Source organism: Miscanthus floridulus, chromosome 3, assembly GCF_019320115.1.
Source record: "Miscanthus floridulus cultivar M001 chromosome 3, ASM1932011v1, whole genome shotgun sequence".
NCBI lineage: Eukaryota > Viridiplantae > Streptophyta > Magnoliopsida > Poales > Poaceae > Miscanthus > Miscanthus floridulus.
Window position 1 is genome coordinate 6,470,435 of NC_089582.1, and position 19,128 is coordinate 6,489,562.

Sequence of the window (19,128 nt, forward strand, 5' to 3'; positions counted from 1 at the left end):
CAAGCATCGGACAACACTCTCCTGCACCAACACCGAGGCCGAGTACCGAGCCGCTACACACACTGTAGCCAAGTGTTGTTGGTTGCATCAGTTGCTTCAGAAGTTTCACGTCCCAATTGCTTCTGTGATCGTCGTTTATTGTGACAATGTTAGCGTCTATCTCATCAATTCCTTTTTGCGGACCAGCGCGTGTGCGAAGCGCAAAATGTGCTCGTGGAATTCCTCGATGCGCACAGGTATTTCTGATCTATTTTATTCTTCAGAGATAATCCTCTCTCTTTTTTTTTCCTCAGTTGCAGTTTTGTGTTTGATTTTGTACAGACATGGTCCCTTTTTTCCCCCTCAGTTGCAGTTTTGTGTATCAAACACTATCCTTTTTCACTGACACTCTGACAGTAGTTCGTTAGATCGAATTTACAAGGCATCAAGCAATTAGGGGAAACATGTTTGAAATAAGAGAAAATGCTAGTGAGTTGATCAGGCATCGGTCAACAGACTAGCGTGGCATGAAAATGATCTGACCAAGACTCATATATTGGCTTCATCTACCAGAAATTGCCCTGACTTTTCCAAATTCCTTGTCTACTGCTATGTGTGGATGGAATATTTTCAGGCTGTATTCCACCTGCTTTTCCTCTCCTTGTCTGTGACTTCAGTGCAACTCTTCCACATCTGTCGAAATGATGCCTTTTGGCCTATTGCGTTCAAACATGGAACTAATTAGCTAGAGAGGTTCTCATCTTTGACGAAGACTTCTTGACAAGATTCCCTTGCAGAGAGCTACCAGAGAGCAGAGACCATCATCAACACGAAACCTCAGCCCTCTCTATCAGGCTTGTCTACCACGTTCCCCCCTCTAAGCCTTTTACATCACAGTCTTCTCTTTGACTTTAAGTTCCCATCTTACCACACCGTGGGATTTTGCCCTCAAGACATATCTATAGACAGGATAGCTGTCCACCATTCACGTCCATGCAATTCAACCAAAGGTATGTTCTTCCTCCCATTAATTAAGCTAAATCATTTCCTGTGATCCAAAGTTCATGTGTCTAATCTCTCATCGATACTGTTATCTGTTGAATATCGTGAACAGGGAAGGGATATTGTATATGCTTGAATCCTAATGGCGGAGATTGTCAGTTCTGCAGTTGTTCAGGAGTCAGTAAGCCAAATCATATCTGGTCTGCTTCAAAAATATGAAGATAAACACAACTCAAATGCGTTCCGAAACCTTGAGAGGCTAGAGATGGCACACATCAGGCTGGAGGCTGTTCTTCAGACATCTGATAAGTGGGATATCACTGATACATCCTTGTTGCGTTGGCGTAGGAAGCTTAAGTCTGCTGCTCAAGAGTGTGATGACACGCTGCACAGATGCAGGCAGAGAATCCTAGAAGATGAACACATAGAAAAGGAAGTAAGCAATTCCTCCGTTCCTAAGCGGATTGTGCATGCTACCAGGTCATTTGTTTCTTCTATCTTTAACCACGACAACGATGACTTGAATATATCCATTATTCATAGATTTGAATGGTTTGCTGATGGTGCTAGCGAGTTTCTGAGATTACTAGAGCTTGGTGGCACGCCACGGTGTCACATGCCCTTTGACCCTTTTATCAGGCACCTTTTTGCTGGCAAGATACTACAACATAGAATCATTAGGGCAAACAAATGCCCTTTGTTTTTACAGTTGGCTCCATTTTTTAGTGCAGAGCATGGAATTCAAGGTAGGCTTTACTTCATGCAGAAAGATCCTAATGGGCCGGATGATGATTTTTGCTTTACTGTAACACTGCAGCTTTCGGAGAGTACGGACATAGTTGGGGTTGCAATTCAGTGCTTACATCTGTTTGCCCCTATTTTCATGTCTACGGTTGAAAATATTAGGAAAAGGCTTATGCAACTACCTACAGAAGACTTCTCGTGGGTACCATATGTTGATTCACACCAGAAAAAACATTGGGACAATGTTCACAGATTTGGCAGTCAATGGTTTCGCCCAAACCCATTATGTTGCAAGCAGCATGATAAGAACAAACTTTGTCATAGTTGCAAGCTAGACAAGTCATCTGGATTACCATATGTTTCTCTAGAACCGGTTATTTATGTAGGTCTGTGGTGCCAAGTCTCACTCTCAGAGTCCGACAAACAGAGGGCGTCACTGTCCGAATGTAGAAGTTCTCTACGTGATCATCCATATCAGAAAGCTGGAGTCCTCTTTGCACCACATGGCTCTTCAGAAGACATACTGCTTGTGGATAAGTTTCCTGCAATAGCAGCAACCAACAGTGAGGAGCAACATTGTTTGCACCCTATCTTCACCTTGGGACAACTTGAGGGGATCATGCTGCCAAAAGCAATAGATTACTTCTGCCAGAATGAGGAAGCAACAGTCTACCAAATGCTTTGGAGGTCTAGGCATGGCACTGCATACATCCAGGTTGAAAGAGCAAGCATCTTCAGGCCAAGAACACGGCAACCGTTTCATGGAGCTAAGAGAAAGAAGCTGTTGCAAGGACTGGATGAGGAGTTCGAGTGCCTGACATATTGGGTCTCTCGCTTCCTTGACTTATGGACTTCTCATGCATCCATCCAACTGGAAGGCTCGATCATGGACTGGTATCAGGAAGTAAAGGAAAAACACAAGCAGCACATCGCTGCCGCCTGAAATTCTTGATCAGATATCTACCATGGATCGATCAGCAAGTGATGGAGAAATAAAAGAATGGAGTGTTCCATGAAAGGAACAAAGTGTGGATTTACTGTTCATGACCAAGAGCAGATCTATCAAAACAACAGAGATCAAGTACATATATTTTCAGATCTCAAATTTGGGATAGATGCTCTAACTACAGGGTCAACACTCAATACAGAAGCAGAGCTGCAGCATGGAGGAATTTATGCTTTAATGGCTAGCAACTTGTGTATAATGTTGGTCTTAGTTGAGAATTCTGTTCTGAAATAGGAATGTATGTGAGAATTCTGTATCGTGGTGTTTCTTAATCACCATTTGATCTTATAGTGGACGTTCCATGGTTATAGTATTATTTATCTAATTGTATCGCACAAATAAATGTAAGATGCAACTGCATTGCAAATTTCGTTTTTGTGTGTAATCACGTAGTATGATTACCTTATACAGTTGAGGAACTAAAGACAATTGAGTATTATAGATCAAGGTTTTTTTTAGCAGTACGATAACCAAAAGAAAAATATGGATTAGCAAATCCTGGTCTATTATTTGCCAACCAAAAGATCATGGAGGTCTAGTTATTCCAAACCCAGACATACAAAATAAATGCTTACTAAGCAAGTGGTTGTTTAATGGTTTAAGGCAACAATTACTTAGGAATAGATACGTCAAAGATAAAACAATAACACAACTCACAAAGAAGGCTGGTGATTCTCATTTTTGGATGGTTCTGATGGGGGTGAACGACCAATTCATAAAACTAGGCAAATTCAAATTGAGAGATGGCTCACAAATCAGATTCTGGGAAGATATTTTGTTGGGAAGACACCACCTTAAGGCACAATACCCAAACCTATATAATATTGTACCTCTAAATGTCTCTTTAGAAGGGCTTTAGCATGAAACAAGTTGACAGAGTGGCACCATCTAGTAGCTAGAATAGTGAACATTCAGATTGGTGGAAAGGGATGCCTTCTTTTGCTTGTTAAAAGAAAATGGATCTTTCACGGTAAATGCACCAGACATTCATTAACTTATGCGGGGGTTTCAGTTAGGTCCATCAACTTAAAAGTTGATCTTTTAGGTCCATAAACTTTTAAGACATTCACCGGAGGTCCATACCATTTCACTTGGAGCTTAGATTGAACATCTGGATCTATAAACTTTTAAGTGGTTCACAGAGGTCCGTACCCCTTTGTTTGGCCTTTAGATATGATGTGGCATATAGAGTTAAGGGTTAAGTCCAATTTACACCCTCCAACTTGCAGCAAAGTTCGGATTTCAACCTCGAACTTCAAAACCGGACAACTTTGGCCCTCTAACTCTCGAAAAAGTTCAACTTTCAACCTTCTGGGCGGTTTTGCTGGTAAACAGTAACTTTTGATATTTTTGGGTGGCGCCGAAATTTTATATTATTTTTCAAGCATCTTAACGTCCTCAAATGAAAAAACTCAAAACTACAAAGTTGTAGATCTCGTCGAGTTCTACAATTTATATATAACAATTATCTTCATCCGACATCGTATTGAAGGGTTTTCTATTTTTTGAAATTTGAGTCTCATCACGCGATAAAATATGGTGCTGAAATTTTATATTATTTTTTCGAGCATCTTACTGTCCTCAAATGAAAAAACTCAAAACTACAAAGTTGTAGATCTCATCGAGGTATACAATTTACATATAAAAATTATCTTCATCTGACATCGTATTAAAGGGTTTTCTATTTTTTGAAATTTGAGTAAAATCACGCGACTGGTCGGCAGCGAAGCTTTCCGCAACACGTTTGGCTAAGATGAATATGGACTTTGGGCCCGGCCCAGGATATCATAATGATGACACGATGGGCCCTTGGAGCAAGCGAAGAAGGCTCAAAACTCTGGGCCCGGCCTACGCTATGCTACCTCGACACTAGGCTACTCGCCTGGGCCGCACGGCCATGGTTCGCCGGGGCGGAGCGGAGAACGGCGGTGGAGGCCGGCGGTCGGAGAGGATAGAGACACGGCGCCGTGGAGGAGTGGGAGCCGCGACGGACCGGGAGATGACGGCCGAGGCGCTCCTACCTCACACAAGCGCTCTCCAGGTACGCGCGATTTTTTTCCCCAACTCACGGTGCTGCTGCAGCCGGGCAGGAGCACACAACCTAGCTATGTTCGGCGCCTCCTCTGCCTGCTAGCTGCTCTGCTTTCAGAAACCAGACTGCCTCTAGCTCTGCTCGCTCCATGGCCTTCAATCTTGTACCACTAGATCCGGGCATCTGGCCATGTCGGAGTCGGATCAGTCGTAGTAGTATAACAGTCTGTTCTTAGAATCTTATCTATGTACATGTACTATACTGTTAGAAAAACATATACAGATAGTTCCTTTTTCTTTTTTCTTGTTGTGTACTATAGTTTCATGCATCGAACACAGTCCATTTCATTGACAGTAGTCTGTTTGAACAAACTTCCATGGCATCAAGCAAGCAAGCAAGCAAATTAAATGAGGGGAGACATGGAAAAATGTTATGAGTTAATCAGACATCAGTGAACCAGTACGTGGCAAGAAATATGAATTTACAGAGACTTGAATGTTGGCTTCATCTACTAGAAACTGCCACTGCTAACGAAAACTCTCTAAAAAGAAGTTCCAAGCTCATTGTCCACTTGCTAACAAGAAACCTGAAAAGGAATTCCAAGTGGCGCACGGTTTAAGCATCTGAGAGGCCAAGACCTTTTAAATTATTCTCAAGTTGCATTCCACTTTCTTTCCCTGCCGTTGGTTTATCGCACCAACCTTCATTCTTTGATTTTCCACACATGACACGGTTTTGAACGGACCTCTCCTACTTTTCTCTACTCGGTGCCTATTATATATCCAGATGTGTAACCAAGTGCAGACTCTCATCATTAACTTTTGAGGGACTGGTCTACCTTTTTTTCCCTGCAGAGACCAATTATTGGACTTGCCTACCTCTTTTTCTCCTTCAAAGTCTCTGATATATATCACTGAGTTCTCTTCAAGTTCACATCTTGCTTCATTCTATGATTTGGACTCGAGATATCTATGCATGAAAAGGATAGCTGTCCATGTGATTCAGTCCAAGGTATGTCCTTACAGTTGCTAAGCTAAATCTTTGCTTCTGATACAAAGATCATATGTTTAGTCTCTCATGTGTGCTGTTTCATGTTCAATTTTTATGAAGAGGGAAGGGATACTATGGATCCTTGAATCCTGATGGCAGAGATTGTCAGCTCTGCACTTGTCCATGAGACAGTGAACCAGCTCCTATCCAATCTGGTTCAGAAATATGAGGAGAAAGTGGAATCAAGTGCCAACAGAAACTTGGAGAGGCTAGAGATGGCACACATCAGGCTCGAGGCTGCTCTTGAGACGTCAGAGAAGTGGCAGATCACTGATGCATCCTTGTTGCGTTGGCGCGGGAAGCTGAAGCGTGCTGCTCAGGAGTGTGATGACATGCTGCATAGATGCAAGCAGAGGATCCTAGAAGACGAACAGACAGAGGAGGAGGTGAGAAAGTCCTCGTTTCCTGTACGTATAGCACATACTACCAAGTCATTTGTTTCCTCCATCTTTAGTCCCAACAAAGACGAGTCAAACAGCTCCACTGTTCGAAGGTTTGAGTGGTTCACAGATGGTGCTAGCGAGTTTCTCAGATTACTAGAGCTTGGTGGCAGGCCACGCCACCACATGCCCTTTGACCCTCTTGTTAGGCATCTTCTGAATGGCAAGAAACTACAGCACAGAATCATTCAGGCAAACAGGCGTCCTTTGTTTTTACAGTTGGCGCCCTATATTACTTCAGACTACGGAATAGAGGCTAGATTCATCTTTATTCAGACAGATGGTAATGCATCGGAGGATGACTTCTTCTTTTCTTTGATGCTACAACTTTCAGAGAGTACCGACATAGTAGGGATGGCAATTCAGTGCCTACAGCTATATGCCCCTCTTTTCAATTTCAAGTCTGCAGTTGAAACAGTTAGGAATAAACTTCTGCAACTACCTACAGAAGATTTCTCATGGGTGCCAGATATTGATACACATCACAAAGAACATTGGGATATTCTTCACAGGTTTGGCACAGATTGGTTTCGCCCAAACCCATTATGTTGCAAGCAGCATGATCAGCACAAGCTTAGAAAGTTAAACAGGTCAAGATTACGAGATGTTTTTCTGGAACCAGTAATTGAAGTACATCTGGAGTGCCATGTCTCAGTCTTGGACTGCAACCAACATAGGTCCTTACTGTCTGAAACCAAATATTCTCTACAAGATTCTCCATATCTGAAAGTTGGACTCCTAGTTACCCCCCATGGATGTTTAGAAGACATCCTACTTGTCGATAGAACTCCTGCAGTACCGGTGATCTACTGTGAGGAGCAGCATTTCTTGCATACAGACTTCACATTGGGACAACTGGAAGAGACCATGCTGCCAAAGGCAATAGATTACTTCTGCAAGAATGATGAAGCGGCAGTCTACCAAATGCTTGGGAAATTAGAACATGGCGCTGCATATATTCAGGTTGAGAAGGCAAGCATGGGCACACAAAGAACAAGCATGAGGACTTCTCAGGGGCCTAGGAAAGGGAAGATGTTGCAATGGCATGATCTGGAGATAGGGAGAAAAACAAGTACCATCTTTCAATTCCTCAACCTGTGGGTTGCACATGCGCCTGTCCAGCTGCAGGGCACAATTGTCAACTGGATTCAGAAAGAAAAGGAAAAACAGTTAGCAGCTCTGCAGCTACATCAGAAATTCCAAATCATGTAAGGAAAATGAGGAACACAAGACTGGAAATGGGATGTTCAAGGAACAAATCATGTATTTGGAGTTACTATTCATAGCTGAGCAAAAATATGCAGAAAACATAAATACTCCAAATACAGAGGCATGTTGAGCACATAACTGTTTTTAGTTTTTTATATGGTGCTGCGTGTTTCTCTCCAGCTGATCCTATGCTGACATGGTTTTACCATCATATATCAACTGTAATTTGTTTGTAAGAGGTGTCTAGTTAATTTCTATGTGAATTTTAAGAGGGTCGTTATGGACCATGGGCTATTCCATTCCTTTTCAGAGAATTATAAAGCTAATGCTCTTTTGCTACCATGCACAACTCTCTGTTTTGTTCTAACTTGGAACACATTGGTGTAATGCTCTGTCTCCCCCATGTCCTAAACTCTGACACTCTGTAAATTATGAGTGGTGACTTGCATTGCCTCTCCAGTGAGGACAATGTACTCTGGCTGATAATTGCATCTGCAAACTTTATTTGACTGCAATTTCTCCATTTGACAGTCCTCTGTGCCTGATGATTTTAGACAGCAGATAAAACCACAGTTTCCCCGTGCATGGTTTGGGTGTGACACTTTTGACTTCTGTTTGCTTTGTACCTGCTGTTTGACTGTTCTCCATGGACTATGGGCGTGCCCGTCGTTTCTTGAGCTAAAAAATGCGGAGAACCGCAGCACTGCAGTGGTCTAGACTCCAAAACTGCAGGCATTTCTTCTCCACCAAATGCACCACTCTGTCCTAGACGCGCCGTGCTCTGCTGACTACCCAGGTAAAGAGGACGACGACCGAACTCTGAGGCATGTGCAGGGAATTCTGGAAGCTTGGACGATATTTGCATGAAGCATCCAGTGCCATTCTGTTCACGTGGCTAAGTTCCTAGAGTATGCTCTCCTATGACTTTGCTAGTGAGTAGTGACGTGTAGCTTTTCATCTGGTACAGACTCTCCAAACACCATGACTTTGCTGAATTCCTTTTTCATTCGTGCACAAAGTAGAAGTGCTCAGGTTGTCATTTGCTTTGTTGTCTGGTCCTTGGTCAAATATCACCCCACCCACCATTTGATTTTCTTGCACAAACACGTGCAGACCGGCAGATTCTCATGTTGCTGTTAAGTCAAAGAGATAATTTTTTTAGGCATTAATTAAGCCAAAAAGCAATCATTAATTAGTTTTTTCCTTCTACAAACCAACTCCTGTGCACGGATCACTACCAGACCCCAGTTGTTGACTTCTCGACGTCTCTTTCCTCTGAAAATCTTGGGCATCACATTCACATTACCCTCCAGAATATATTTATATACACTTGCGACAACTCCTCAGTCCTCACCACTTCCTTGCACATCAACTGAGGGTAGGTCCTCTGTGGAACACATTTTTTTTCTGTCCCGAGATTTTGTTCATATATTTAGTCTCCTCATGTACAAATGCTTTTTTTCTGAGCAGGGAAGGAATGCTACAAATACTTATTGGATCCTAATGACCGAGATGGTCAGTTCTGTGGTTATCCAGGAGACAGTTAGCTAAATTCTATCCGGTCTGGTTCACAGGTATGAGGGCAAAGAAGACTCAAATCCAAATGATAACTTGGAGAGGCTTGAGATGGCGCATATCAAGCTGGAGGCAGCTCTTGAGACATCCAGTAAGTGGCAGATCACTGATTCGTCGTTGTTGCGTTGGCGCAAGAAGCTGAAGCGGGCTGCTCAAGAGTGCGATGACACACTGTACGGATACAAGAAGATAATCCTTGAAGAAGAACAGATGGAACAGGAGGTGAGGAATTCTTCCTTTCCTAGACGAATAGCACATGCTACCAAATCTTTTATTTTCTCTGCCTTTGGCCGCAACAACTATGAGTCCAGCAGATCTGTTGTTAGAAGATTCGAGTGGTTTGCAAATAGTGCTAGTGAGTTTCTGAGATTCATAGAGGTTGGTGGCACACCATCCCGTCAGATGTCATTCAACTCTTTTGTCAAGCACCTTTTTGCAGGCAGGGAACTACAACACAAAATTGTCCGTGGAAATGAGTACCCTTTGTTTCTACTATGGTTGGTGCCCTTTGCTACGAAAGAACATGGAATAGAAGTTTGCCTGGTATTTATCAAGAAAGACAGAAATACACTTGAAGATAACTTCTTTCTTGGTGCAATGCTGCAGATATCAGAAAGCACAGACATTGTTGGGACCGTAGTGAACTGCCTGCAGCTCTTCCCTCCTTGTTTCCAGCCTACAGTTGAAACCATCAAGAAAGAGCTCACTCAGCTACCTACACAGGACTTCTCATGGGTGCCATATGTTGATCTATGGCACAGAAAACACTGGGACAATCTTCATAGTTTTAGCACTCAATGGTTTCGTCCAGACCCATTATGTTGCAAGCAGCATGATCAGCATAAGGTTGGCCATATTAGTAACCTAGGCATGGATGCTTCTCTGGATTCAATTATTGTAGTAAATTTGCAGTGTCAGATCTCACTATCCGAGTATAATCAACAACGGACCTCACTGTCTGAATACAAATATTCTCTGCGCGATTATCAAAAGCTGAAAGCTGGACTCCTCTTTACTCCCCATGGTTCTTCAGAAAACATGCTACCTGCGGATAGAAGTTCTACAATGGTGCCGATCTTCAGGAGGGTAAAACATTGCGAGCATACTGACATCAACTGAAAGAAATCATGCTGCCGAAGGCGATAGATTACTTCCAACAAAACACTGAAGCGACGGTCTACCAAATACTTTGGAAGGCTATACATGGCACTGCATACGTTCATTTTGGAAAGCCAAGCATGGAGGCTCCAGGTGCACGGAGAACTTTTAAGGGAGCTAGGAAAAGAAAACTGGTGCAACAAAAGGATCAGGAGCTGCAGCATCGGACGCGTATGATCTCTCACTTGATCGACTTATGGGGTGCACATGCGCCCGTTCGGCTACAAGGCTTGATCTTGGACTGGATTCAGAAAGAAAAGGAAAGTCAGTTAGCAGCACCAGTGCACCACTGCTGCACCTGAAATTCTAAATCGTTTAACCTGGAGAGATAACCGTAACAGATCAAAGGTTGGATTACTACTCAGAAAAGAGAGCAAATCTGTCAGAAAAAAAAAATTGCAGATATATTGGGGATGCTCTGTTTCCAGTGAAGAGGGGCAAACCCATAGCATGAAGGTCTTAAATTACATGTCAATGGTTTGTGTTTTCTTGGTCTTAAAATTAGGAAGTACTACTATAATTCTACATTAGGAACTTATGGAAGTACAGCACATCACTTGATCTCAGTTTGAGTTATGCATATATGACCAGCTGATCAAGTGATCATGTAATGGGAATTACATGGGAATAAAAAGTGAAACCTATTTGTAACCGTATGGTTCTGTTGCTTTTGTGAACGTTTAGATTGTGGTTACGCCATGCCTCGGCTTGAATTTAAAGGTTGTCATAACTTCTACTTATTTATATTGATTAAATTAAAGCTTGACCATGGTTGCTTTCTTCCCATTCTTTCTTCTTTCCACTAATCTAATGGTTTCATTCTACAAAGATGATTAAAAACAAACCTTAGAGGTAGAGGTGCATGTATGATGTATGAGTGTTTGTTTTTCAAAAACAATCAAAGCAAATTTACATGCTTGTATGAATGTTTTTTTTTTCAAAAAAAAAATTCACATGTTTGCCCCATTGCTTGTCATAAGTCAGCCCACCTACTGCAAAGTGCAACTTTAATCTCTTGCCGCAAAACTTTCGTATTGACTTGCTGACGCAGATTCTCCTTGTACCCAAACCATAATTCCACAGAAATCTTGTTGTGGAAAGAGCATGCGGGAATTTGGATTTGTTTGACAGGTGGAATTTCGTGGTACTAAGGAAATACTCCACGCGCTCTACAACCATAATTTAAACAGTCAAATCTCAGTCCATGATATTGAACGGCGAAAATAGAAAGAGCTGTGAAATCAGCCAAGTAGAGCAGCCGACAAAAAGAAAAGAAACACCAATCACGAAGCAATCTAGCTAGGCCGTCCATCTTTCTAAGTTACAAAAAAATGTTATCAATATTGTAATTCTAGATAGATTATAAAAATGTATATGTTCTAGAATTTATCTAATGATAGGTTAGAGTGCGCAGCGCATCCGGCCCAAGACTACCTAATAGGCGAGGGCAAGGCTGCCCCCACTTTATAAGTTGCACTCCCCTGCCATCAAGTTTTTTGACTATGGGCTCCAATATCATATTATTTGTTAGAGTGCGTAGCGGATCTAGCCTAGCTCACTATGCCCATAAATTGGCACCTCCTTAAGCCCAGGTGCATCGGAGCGCACAACATATTAAGGCCTATACCTAACTCAACCCAAAATACTAGGGCCTGTTCGCTTGAACTTATCAGCTATAATCTACAGTATTTTTCTCTCACAATAAATCAGCCAAAGCCAGCTTATCAGCCGACTTTAATACCAGCCGACCAGGCCCTAGTATAACAGGAGAGGGTTGCCCCGCCTTATATGTTATACTCCCCACAATCAATTATGGATGTGAGACTAAATCCAAAGATGATGGTGACATTTTTTTTTACTAAAGGCTACAACATAAATAAAAATAGAAAAAGCCACAAAGAATATTTGTTAGTTGGACCAAAACGAATATTTTATTACGCTCTGGCCTCTAGGCCTAGGCCTAGCCCAGTTCTCGCCACACTGCACACCGCTGGCTGCTGGGGAAAGCTGTGGATTATGGGACCCCACCGCAGTGCTTTTGCCGGACACAGTGGAGAGGCACGCCGCCGTCGCGGAGGATCCCACCCACGAGCGACGACCGGTTAGGGAGGCGAGAGAGGGTGCGCGTTTTGTGGGCGGGGGGCCATGGAGGACAGGGTCAAACCGCCGGACTTGGCGGCCGAGGCGTCGTCCGCCACTGCGCCCACGCGTCCCAGTCGGCTAGTCCTCTACGACATGACATGCTGGGCCAAAACAAAAGTTGTTAACTCTTGGCCCGGCCCAGTTAGCAGCGCCACGCCACTGGAGAAGCAAGGAGCTGTAGGTTTGCCCTTGGGTCCCACGTGGCAGTGGTTTGCCGAGGTGGGCAGGTGGCAGAATTCGTCGGTCGGTCGAGGAGGGTGCACGGGGCGGCGGCGCCGTCGAGATTCGAGAAGGAACGAAGAATGAGCGGAGATGGCGGTGGAGTCGCCGTCCGCCGCTACTCCGTGCGGCGGCGCTAGAGGTGAGCTCGATTTACTCCCCACCGCGGATGCCACAACCTGCCCTGCGTCGAGGGCGTCGAGCAGCCTGTCAGTCGATGTGAGATTTATAACAAGCACCTTGTTCGCTTGATCCGGCTGATGCTGTTTTGTTGTGAGAGAAAAACATTGCATGGCTGATACGATCAAGCCAGGGTGGTGCTCTGCGATTTTAGCTAGGTTAGGACCTACTGTAGGAGAGAAAGAAAAAGCACAAATTTTCTTCTACTACAGTGGACTTTAGATGTAGTCAATGCCTCAATGGTCATGTACGAGCAAATCTTCTTTTGCTTAATTGGCTGTGAAGATTTCTGATCTGTCACTGCACTTCTGCACTCTGTCATACATCTTACAGGATATACAGGAGTCCTCTGTACTCTGAGGTGTATACATATGTTGTCCTTTTGAGTTTTGACTATCGATGATCAGTTACACAATGAGGTGAACTGGCGAAGGAAGTATAGAAAACTAAGGCTTACGGTGATTGTAGGTGACTAGTGGACGTTAGGCCATACTGGTACACCATGGAAAAAAGTTTGCCAAAGACTCAAAATATTTGCTTTGCCCACTACAAATTGCCAGTGGCAACGGGCAGTTTCAGGCTTTGCATCATTCATCTGGTAAGGACCAAGTATTTCTGAGTTCCATGTACGGCGCTGAATTCATGGATGAGAGAAGTTCTAGATGACATATTTCCTATTTTTCTCCAGTTGTCGGCGCTGATTAGCATAGAAGCCTCCATATGGTTCAACAAGTCATCATTTAATGCATGTTAGCCAATTATTTTCAAACGCGTAAAGAGAAGCAGAGGCTTTCATTGTTGATTGAAGACAGATTTTCCTCCTTGAATCGACATTTCTGCCCTATAAAGACCAAATCATCCCCCCCCCCCCCCCCCCCCCCCCCCCCCACACACCCACCCACACCCACATCCTTCAACCTATGCTATCATACCCTGTTAGTGAATTGAATGCCTCTTTTTTCTTCGTCTTGGACTGCGTTATCTTATCTGCCACTTCTGTTTTATTATGTCAAAGGTATATTCTTACAGCTACTAAGCTAAATCTTTGCTTCTGAATTTTGATCCAAAGACATATTTAGTATCTCACGTATACTTAGTTACTGACTCAATGTTCTATGTTGCATTTTCTTAGCAGGAAATGGATGCTGTGATTCTTTTGGATAACCGGTTGGAATTCATCATGATCTGTCAGTGTATTTGTCATCCATCTTTCAGCATATGCAGATATAGAATAGAAGCCCTTTTCATCCCAGCAGTCCTTTTGTTACTAAAGAAGCAGTGAGGGGAAGGAAAGATAGAAAAAAGAGGATACAAGGAAAACTGCCGACAGTCAGCCTGTTCGCTGGTTGGTTTCTGAGCTGATAAGTTCGGCTGGTGCTGGTTTGGTGTGAGAGGAAAACACTGTTGGGTGGCTGATAAGTCCTGGCTGAAACCAACGAACGAACAGGCTGAGTAAGGGTAGTTTCAAGCTGTCTACTGCGCGGCATTAGTGGATGAAAGATGCTCAAGTTCACGTATTTCACTTTACTTTCAGGTCAACTAGCATGGCAGCCTCCATTTGATTATTCACACAGCATGTGCTTCGTCAACTTGCCACCACTTAATGCGTGTCAGGCAATTATATTCAGACATTTATAGAAGCAGAGACTGTCATTGTTGATTGAAGTCACATATACCTTTGCGGAGTTAGTGGATGAAAGATGCTCAAATTGACATATTTCACTTTACTTTCAGGTCAACTAGCATGGCAGCCTCCATTTGATTATTCACATAGCATGTGCTTCGTCAACTTGCCACCACTAAATGCATGTTAGGCAATTATATTCACAGCAGCAGCAACAATAACAACAACAACAAAGTCTTTAAGTCCCAAACAAATTGGGGTAGGCTAGAGTTGAAACCCAGCAGAAGCAATCAAGGTTCAAGCACGTGAATAGCTGTTTTCCAAGCACTCCTATCTAAGGCTAAGTCTTTGGGTATATTCCATCATTTCAAGTCTCCTTTTATTGCCTCTACCCAAGTCAACTTCAGTCTTCCTCTGCCTCTCTTCACGTTACTATCCTGGCTTAGGATTCCACTACGCACCGGTGTCTCTGGAGGTCTCCGTTGGACATGTCTAAACCATCTCAACCGATGTTGGACAAGCTTTTCTTCAATTGGTGCTACCCCTAATCTATCACGTATATCATCGTTCCGAACTCGATCCCTTCTTGTATGACCGCAAATCCAACGCAACATACGCATTTCCGCGACACTTATCTATTGAACATATCGTTTTTTCGTAGGTCAACATTCTGCACCATACAACATAGCAGGTCTAATCGCCATCCTATAAAACTTGTCTTTTAGCTTATGTGGTATCCTAAGGATAGCTAAGCTGATCACTGACTTCATGAGTAGGCAATTATATTCAACCATATATAAAAGCAGAGACTCGCATTGTTGATTGAAGTCACATATCCCTTCTTGAGCCAACATTTCCCCTTATGGAGACCAACACCTCCTTATAAAGATACCTTCATACACAGGATAGCTAAGCTGATCACTACTTCCATGCAACTGTATCAAAGGTAAATTCTTATAGCCCTTAAACTAATCCTTGTTTGCAATCCAAATTCCATATTTTTATTCTCATGTATGCTAACTTATGGTATATGCTAATTTTCATGAGTAGGGAAGGGACGCGATGCTTGAGTCCTAATGAAAGAGATGGTCGGTTCTGTGGTTGTCCAAGGGGCAGTTAGTCAAATCCTATCTGATCTGATTGACAGGCATGAGGGGAAAGAGAAATCGAAGGACAACGAAAACTTGGAGAGGCTAGAGATGGTGCACATCAAGTTGGGGGCTGCTTTCGAGACATCTGAAAAGTGTCAGATCACTGATGCATCATTGTTACGTTGGCGGAAAAATCTGAAGCATGCTGCTCAACAGTGGAAAACATTCATGGAAATGGAATTTTCTTGGGAATAGATTGAACATAAATGGTTCGGAATTCTTCCCAGCTAAGGACCTGTCTGTACGTTGAGGACATTCTCAGGTATGAGCTAAATTCTGTGTATGGGGTTAAGACTTGAGAGAAGGTTGTTGAGTACTTGAGTTAGATATGTGAACAGTTCTCTGGAAGAGTAGGAATGCCAGGCCTTTAATGACCATGACGTCTCTGCTGCTAAACTCTTCGAACGCTGCATTGGATCTTCGCCTCTGGTCACACCGAGCTAGAAAGCCTGCCCATTGTTCTCTTCAACTTTTGGGTTGAGTTTTTTTTTTTTTTTTTTTGACAATGTGACATAGCTTTGCACTTTACATCTTTCTTCTCATTTTGCATATCCTCTGGTCCCTGCATATTCATTTATATATCAAAGTTCAGGCTGGCAATCGCCTACCATAGTACCAATCGTGATCTTCTTTATATTCTTTTTGTCCTTTTCCGTTTCTTGAATTCTGTTGCTTGGACACATCTTTTTTTTTCTTTTATGATTAATATATATTATTAATCAGTAGGGTGCTACCACTCCTGTTTCCTCAAAAAGAATCGCCTACCGTAGTTACTCTAAAGAAAATCCACTCTAAGAATTTATGTAAGTGCAGTGCAGTGCGCTGTTCATGTGTTTAGCTTCATGTAAATCTATTTCACACTAGAGATTATATATAGTAAGAAAAGGGAAAAATAGAAAAACATAGGGGTATGGCCAAAATAAATATTGTCAGACTCTTGGCCTGGCCCAGGTGGTGGTGCAACACCGCTGCAGGTTCTAGCTTCTGGGCCCCACGCGTTTGACTAGAATGCCATGGAGCAAGGGGAGGTTTCAAGCTTTCCATGTTCACCTGCAAAGGACCAAGCCTTCTGAGTTCCCTGTACGCTGCTGAACTAATATAATGGATGAAAGATGTTGAAGCTCACGTATTATATTTCCCCTTGTTCTCTTTCAGTTTATTAGCATAGCAGCCTCCGTATGGTTCAACTTGTCACTATTTAATGCATGTTCAATACTATGTTAGCCAATTATATTCAAACGCGTAAAGAGAAGCATAGCAGACTCCATTTGATTATTCACACAGCATGTGCTTCGTCAACTTGCCACCACTTAATGAATGTTAGTCAATTATATGCATATATAGAAGCAGAGACTCTACCATCATTGATTGAACTCACATATCCCTTCTTGAACCAACATTTCCGTGGCTTATGGAGACCAACACCTCCTTATAGAGGTACCTTCATACACAGGACAGCTAAGCTGATCACTACTCCCATGCAATTCTATCAAAGGTAGATTCTTACAGCCACTCAGCTAAATCCTTGCTTGTGATCAAAATTCCATATTTTTACTCTCTCATGTGTGCTGACTAATGGTATATGCTACTTTTCATGAGCAGGGAAGGGACGCTATAGATGCTTGAGTCCTAATGGCAGAGATGGTCGGTTCTGCGGTTGTCCAAGGGGCAGTTAGCCAAATCCTATCTGATCTGATTGACAGGCATGAGGGGAAAGAGAAATCGAAGGACAACGAAAACTTGGAGAGGCTAGACATGGCGCACATCAAGCTGGAGGCTGCTCTCGAGACATCTGAAAAGTGGCAGATCACTGATGCATCGTTGTTGCGTTGGCGGAAAAATCTGAAGCGTGCTGCTCAAGAGTGCGACGACGTGCTCCACAAGTGCAAGAATAGAATCCTGGAAGAAGAAAAGATGGAACAGGAGGTCAGTAGTTCAGCCTTTCCTAAACGGATAGCACATGCTACCAAGTCATTTATCTCTTCAACCTTTGGTCTCAACAACCAGCTAAGCAGATCCATTGTTCGAAGATTTGAGTGGTATGCAGATGGTGCTAGCGACTTCTTGAGATTCATAGAGCTTGGTTGCACACCGCATTGTCACATGCCCTTCAACCCTTTTGTCAAAAACCTTTTTACAGGCAAGAAGCTACAACACAATATCGATCTGGGAAATCAGAGCACATTTTTTTTGCTGTGGTTGCCCTTCAGTACTCCAGAGCATGGAATAGAGGTTGTCCTGTTCTTCATCCAGAAAGATGGTCTGGCACCCGAGAATAGTTTTTTCTATAGTGTCACTCTACAACTTTTAGAGAGTATGGACATAGTTGGAACTGCCATTGATTGCTTGAGGTTGTACACACCCCTTTTTAAGTCTAAAGTTGAAATTATTAGGAATAAGCTTATGCAACTACCTACACAAGACTTCTCATGGGTGCCATTTCTTGATTCACGCCAGAAAAAACATTGGGAAAATCTCCATAATTGTGTTTCTCAATGGAATCGCCCAAACCCATCATGTTGCAAGGAGCTTGACCAGCATGAACTTCACTGTAGTAGCAACACAGGCACGCTAGATATTTCTCTAGAATCAGTTATTGGAGTGCACTTGCAGTGCCAAGTCTCACTGCATGGAGGCGATTTTTGTCTGCAAGATTCTCAATATCTGATAGCTGGACTACTGTTTATGCCCCATGGCTCTTCAGAGGACCTGCTGGCTGCGGATAAAAGCTCAGCTATAGTGGTGAATCAGAGTGAGGAGCAACATTGCGCTCATACAGGCATTACCTTGGCACAGCTGGAAGAGATCGCACTACCAAAGGCTGTAGATTACTTCTGCCAAAACACAGACACATTAGTGTACCAGATGCTTTGGAAGTCTAAACATGGTGCTGCATATTTTCAAGTTGCGAAGGCAAGCACGACAATGCAAAGCACACGGCGAATGACTCGGGGCACTAGGGCAAGAAAGGCAGTGCAACGACAGGATCAGGAGCTGGAGGAGCAGCCGTATGTGGTTCCTCACTTCCTCAACTTATGGGCTGGGCATGCGCCTAGCCGGCTGCAAGGCTCTCTCGCAAGCTGGATGCAGAAAGAAAAAGAAAATCGGTTAGCACCTTCACAAATGCGCCTGAAGTTCTAGATAATTTAGCATGGATCGATAATAGAAACTAGCAGAAAAAGATTCATAGAAATGGAATTTTCTTGGGAACAGATTAAACATAAATGTTGGGAATTCTTCACAGTTAAGGACATGTCTGTACGTTGAGGACATTCTCAGGTATGAGCTAAATTATGTGTATGAGGTCATGACTTGAGAGAAGGTTGTTGAGTACTTGAGTTACATATGCGAATTCTCTGGAAGAGTAGGAATGCCAAGGCCTTCAATGACCATGACGTCTCTGCTGCCAAACTCTTCGAATGCTGCTTTGGATCTTCGCCTCTGGTCACACCGAGCTTAGAAAGCCTGCCCATCGTTTTCTTCAACTTTTGGGTTGAGTTTTTTTTTTTTTTTTGGAATGTGACAAAGCTCTTAGCACTCCTGCTCTCCCTTCCCATTTTGCAAATCCTGTATGCACTGATCCTTGCATATTCATTTATATATCAAAGTTTGGGCTG

The 19,128-nt window shown here is 43.0% G+C and overlaps 3 protein-coding genes and 1 pseudogene across 7 annotated transcripts; all 4 read left to right on the forward strand.

Annotated features, from left to right (window-relative positions):
- The first annotated feature begins 751 nt into the window (after positions 1–751).
- LOC136544856 (uncharacterized) lies at positions 752–3,160 on the forward strand. Its single transcript, XM_066536914.1, has 2 exons — positions 752–989; positions 1,094–3,160. Exon 2 carries the CDS (start codon positions 1,124–1,126, stop codon positions 2,666–2,668), a length of 1,545 nt encoding a protein of 514 aa, XP_066393011.1. The 5' UTR covers positions 752–989; positions 1,094–1,123; the 3' UTR covers positions 2,669–3,160.
- A 1,449-nt stretch (positions 3,161–4,609) lies between these two features.
- LOC136544857 (uncharacterized) lies at positions 4,610–7,804 on the forward strand. The gene is made up of 3 exons (XM_066536916.1): positions 4,610–4,772; positions 5,618–5,774; positions 5,874–7,804. The coding sequence occupies exon 3, from the start codon at positions 5,906–5,908 to the stop codon at positions 7,463–7,465; it is 1,560 nt and encodes a 519-aa protein (XP_066393013.1). The 5' UTR covers positions 4,610–4,772; positions 5,618–5,774; positions 5,874–5,905; the 3' UTR covers positions 7,466–7,804.
- A 749-nt stretch (positions 7,805–8,553) lies between these two features.
- LOC136541291 (uncharacterized) lies at positions 8,554–10,817 on the forward strand (annotated as a pseudogene).
- Positions 10,818–12,524: 1,707 nt separating this feature from the next.
- LOC136544858 (uncharacterized) lies at positions 12,525–19,128 on the forward strand. 5 transcript variants are annotated; one of them, XM_066536920.1, is made up of 5 exons: positions 12,525–12,698; positions 13,872–15,306; positions 15,411–15,773; positions 16,929–17,006; positions 17,114–19,128. In XM_066536920.1, the coding sequence occupies exon 5, from the start codon at positions 17,144–17,146 to the stop codon at positions 18,650–18,652; it is 1,509 nt and encodes a 502-aa protein (XP_066393017.1). In that variant the 5' UTR covers positions 12,525–12,698; positions 13,872–15,306; positions 15,411–15,773; positions 16,929–17,006; positions 17,114–17,143; the 3' UTR covers positions 18,653–19,128. The 5 variants fall into 5 exon arrangements, with proteins under 5 accessions (XP_066393017.1, XP_066393018.1, XP_066393016.1 ...); XM_066536921.1 differs by having other exon boundaries at positions 16,965–17,006; XM_066536919.1 differs by having other exon boundaries at positions 13,872–15,051; positions 15,137–15,306; positions 15,411–17,006.

Bases quoted from the DNA above. Each gene is read 5' to 3' on its own strand.
- LOC136544857 (XM_066536916.1), top strand. From the start codon at position 5,906: ATGGCAGAGATTGTCAGCTCTGCACTTGTCCATGAGACAGTGAACCAG.
- LOC136544856 (XM_066536914.1), top strand. From the start codon at position 1,124: ATGGCGGAGATTGTCAGTTCTGCAGTTGTTCAGGAGTCAGTAAGCCAA.
- LOC136544858 (XM_066536918.1), top strand. From the start codon at position 17,144: ATGGCAGAGATGGTCGGTTCTGCGGTTGTCCAAGGGGCAGTTAGCCAA.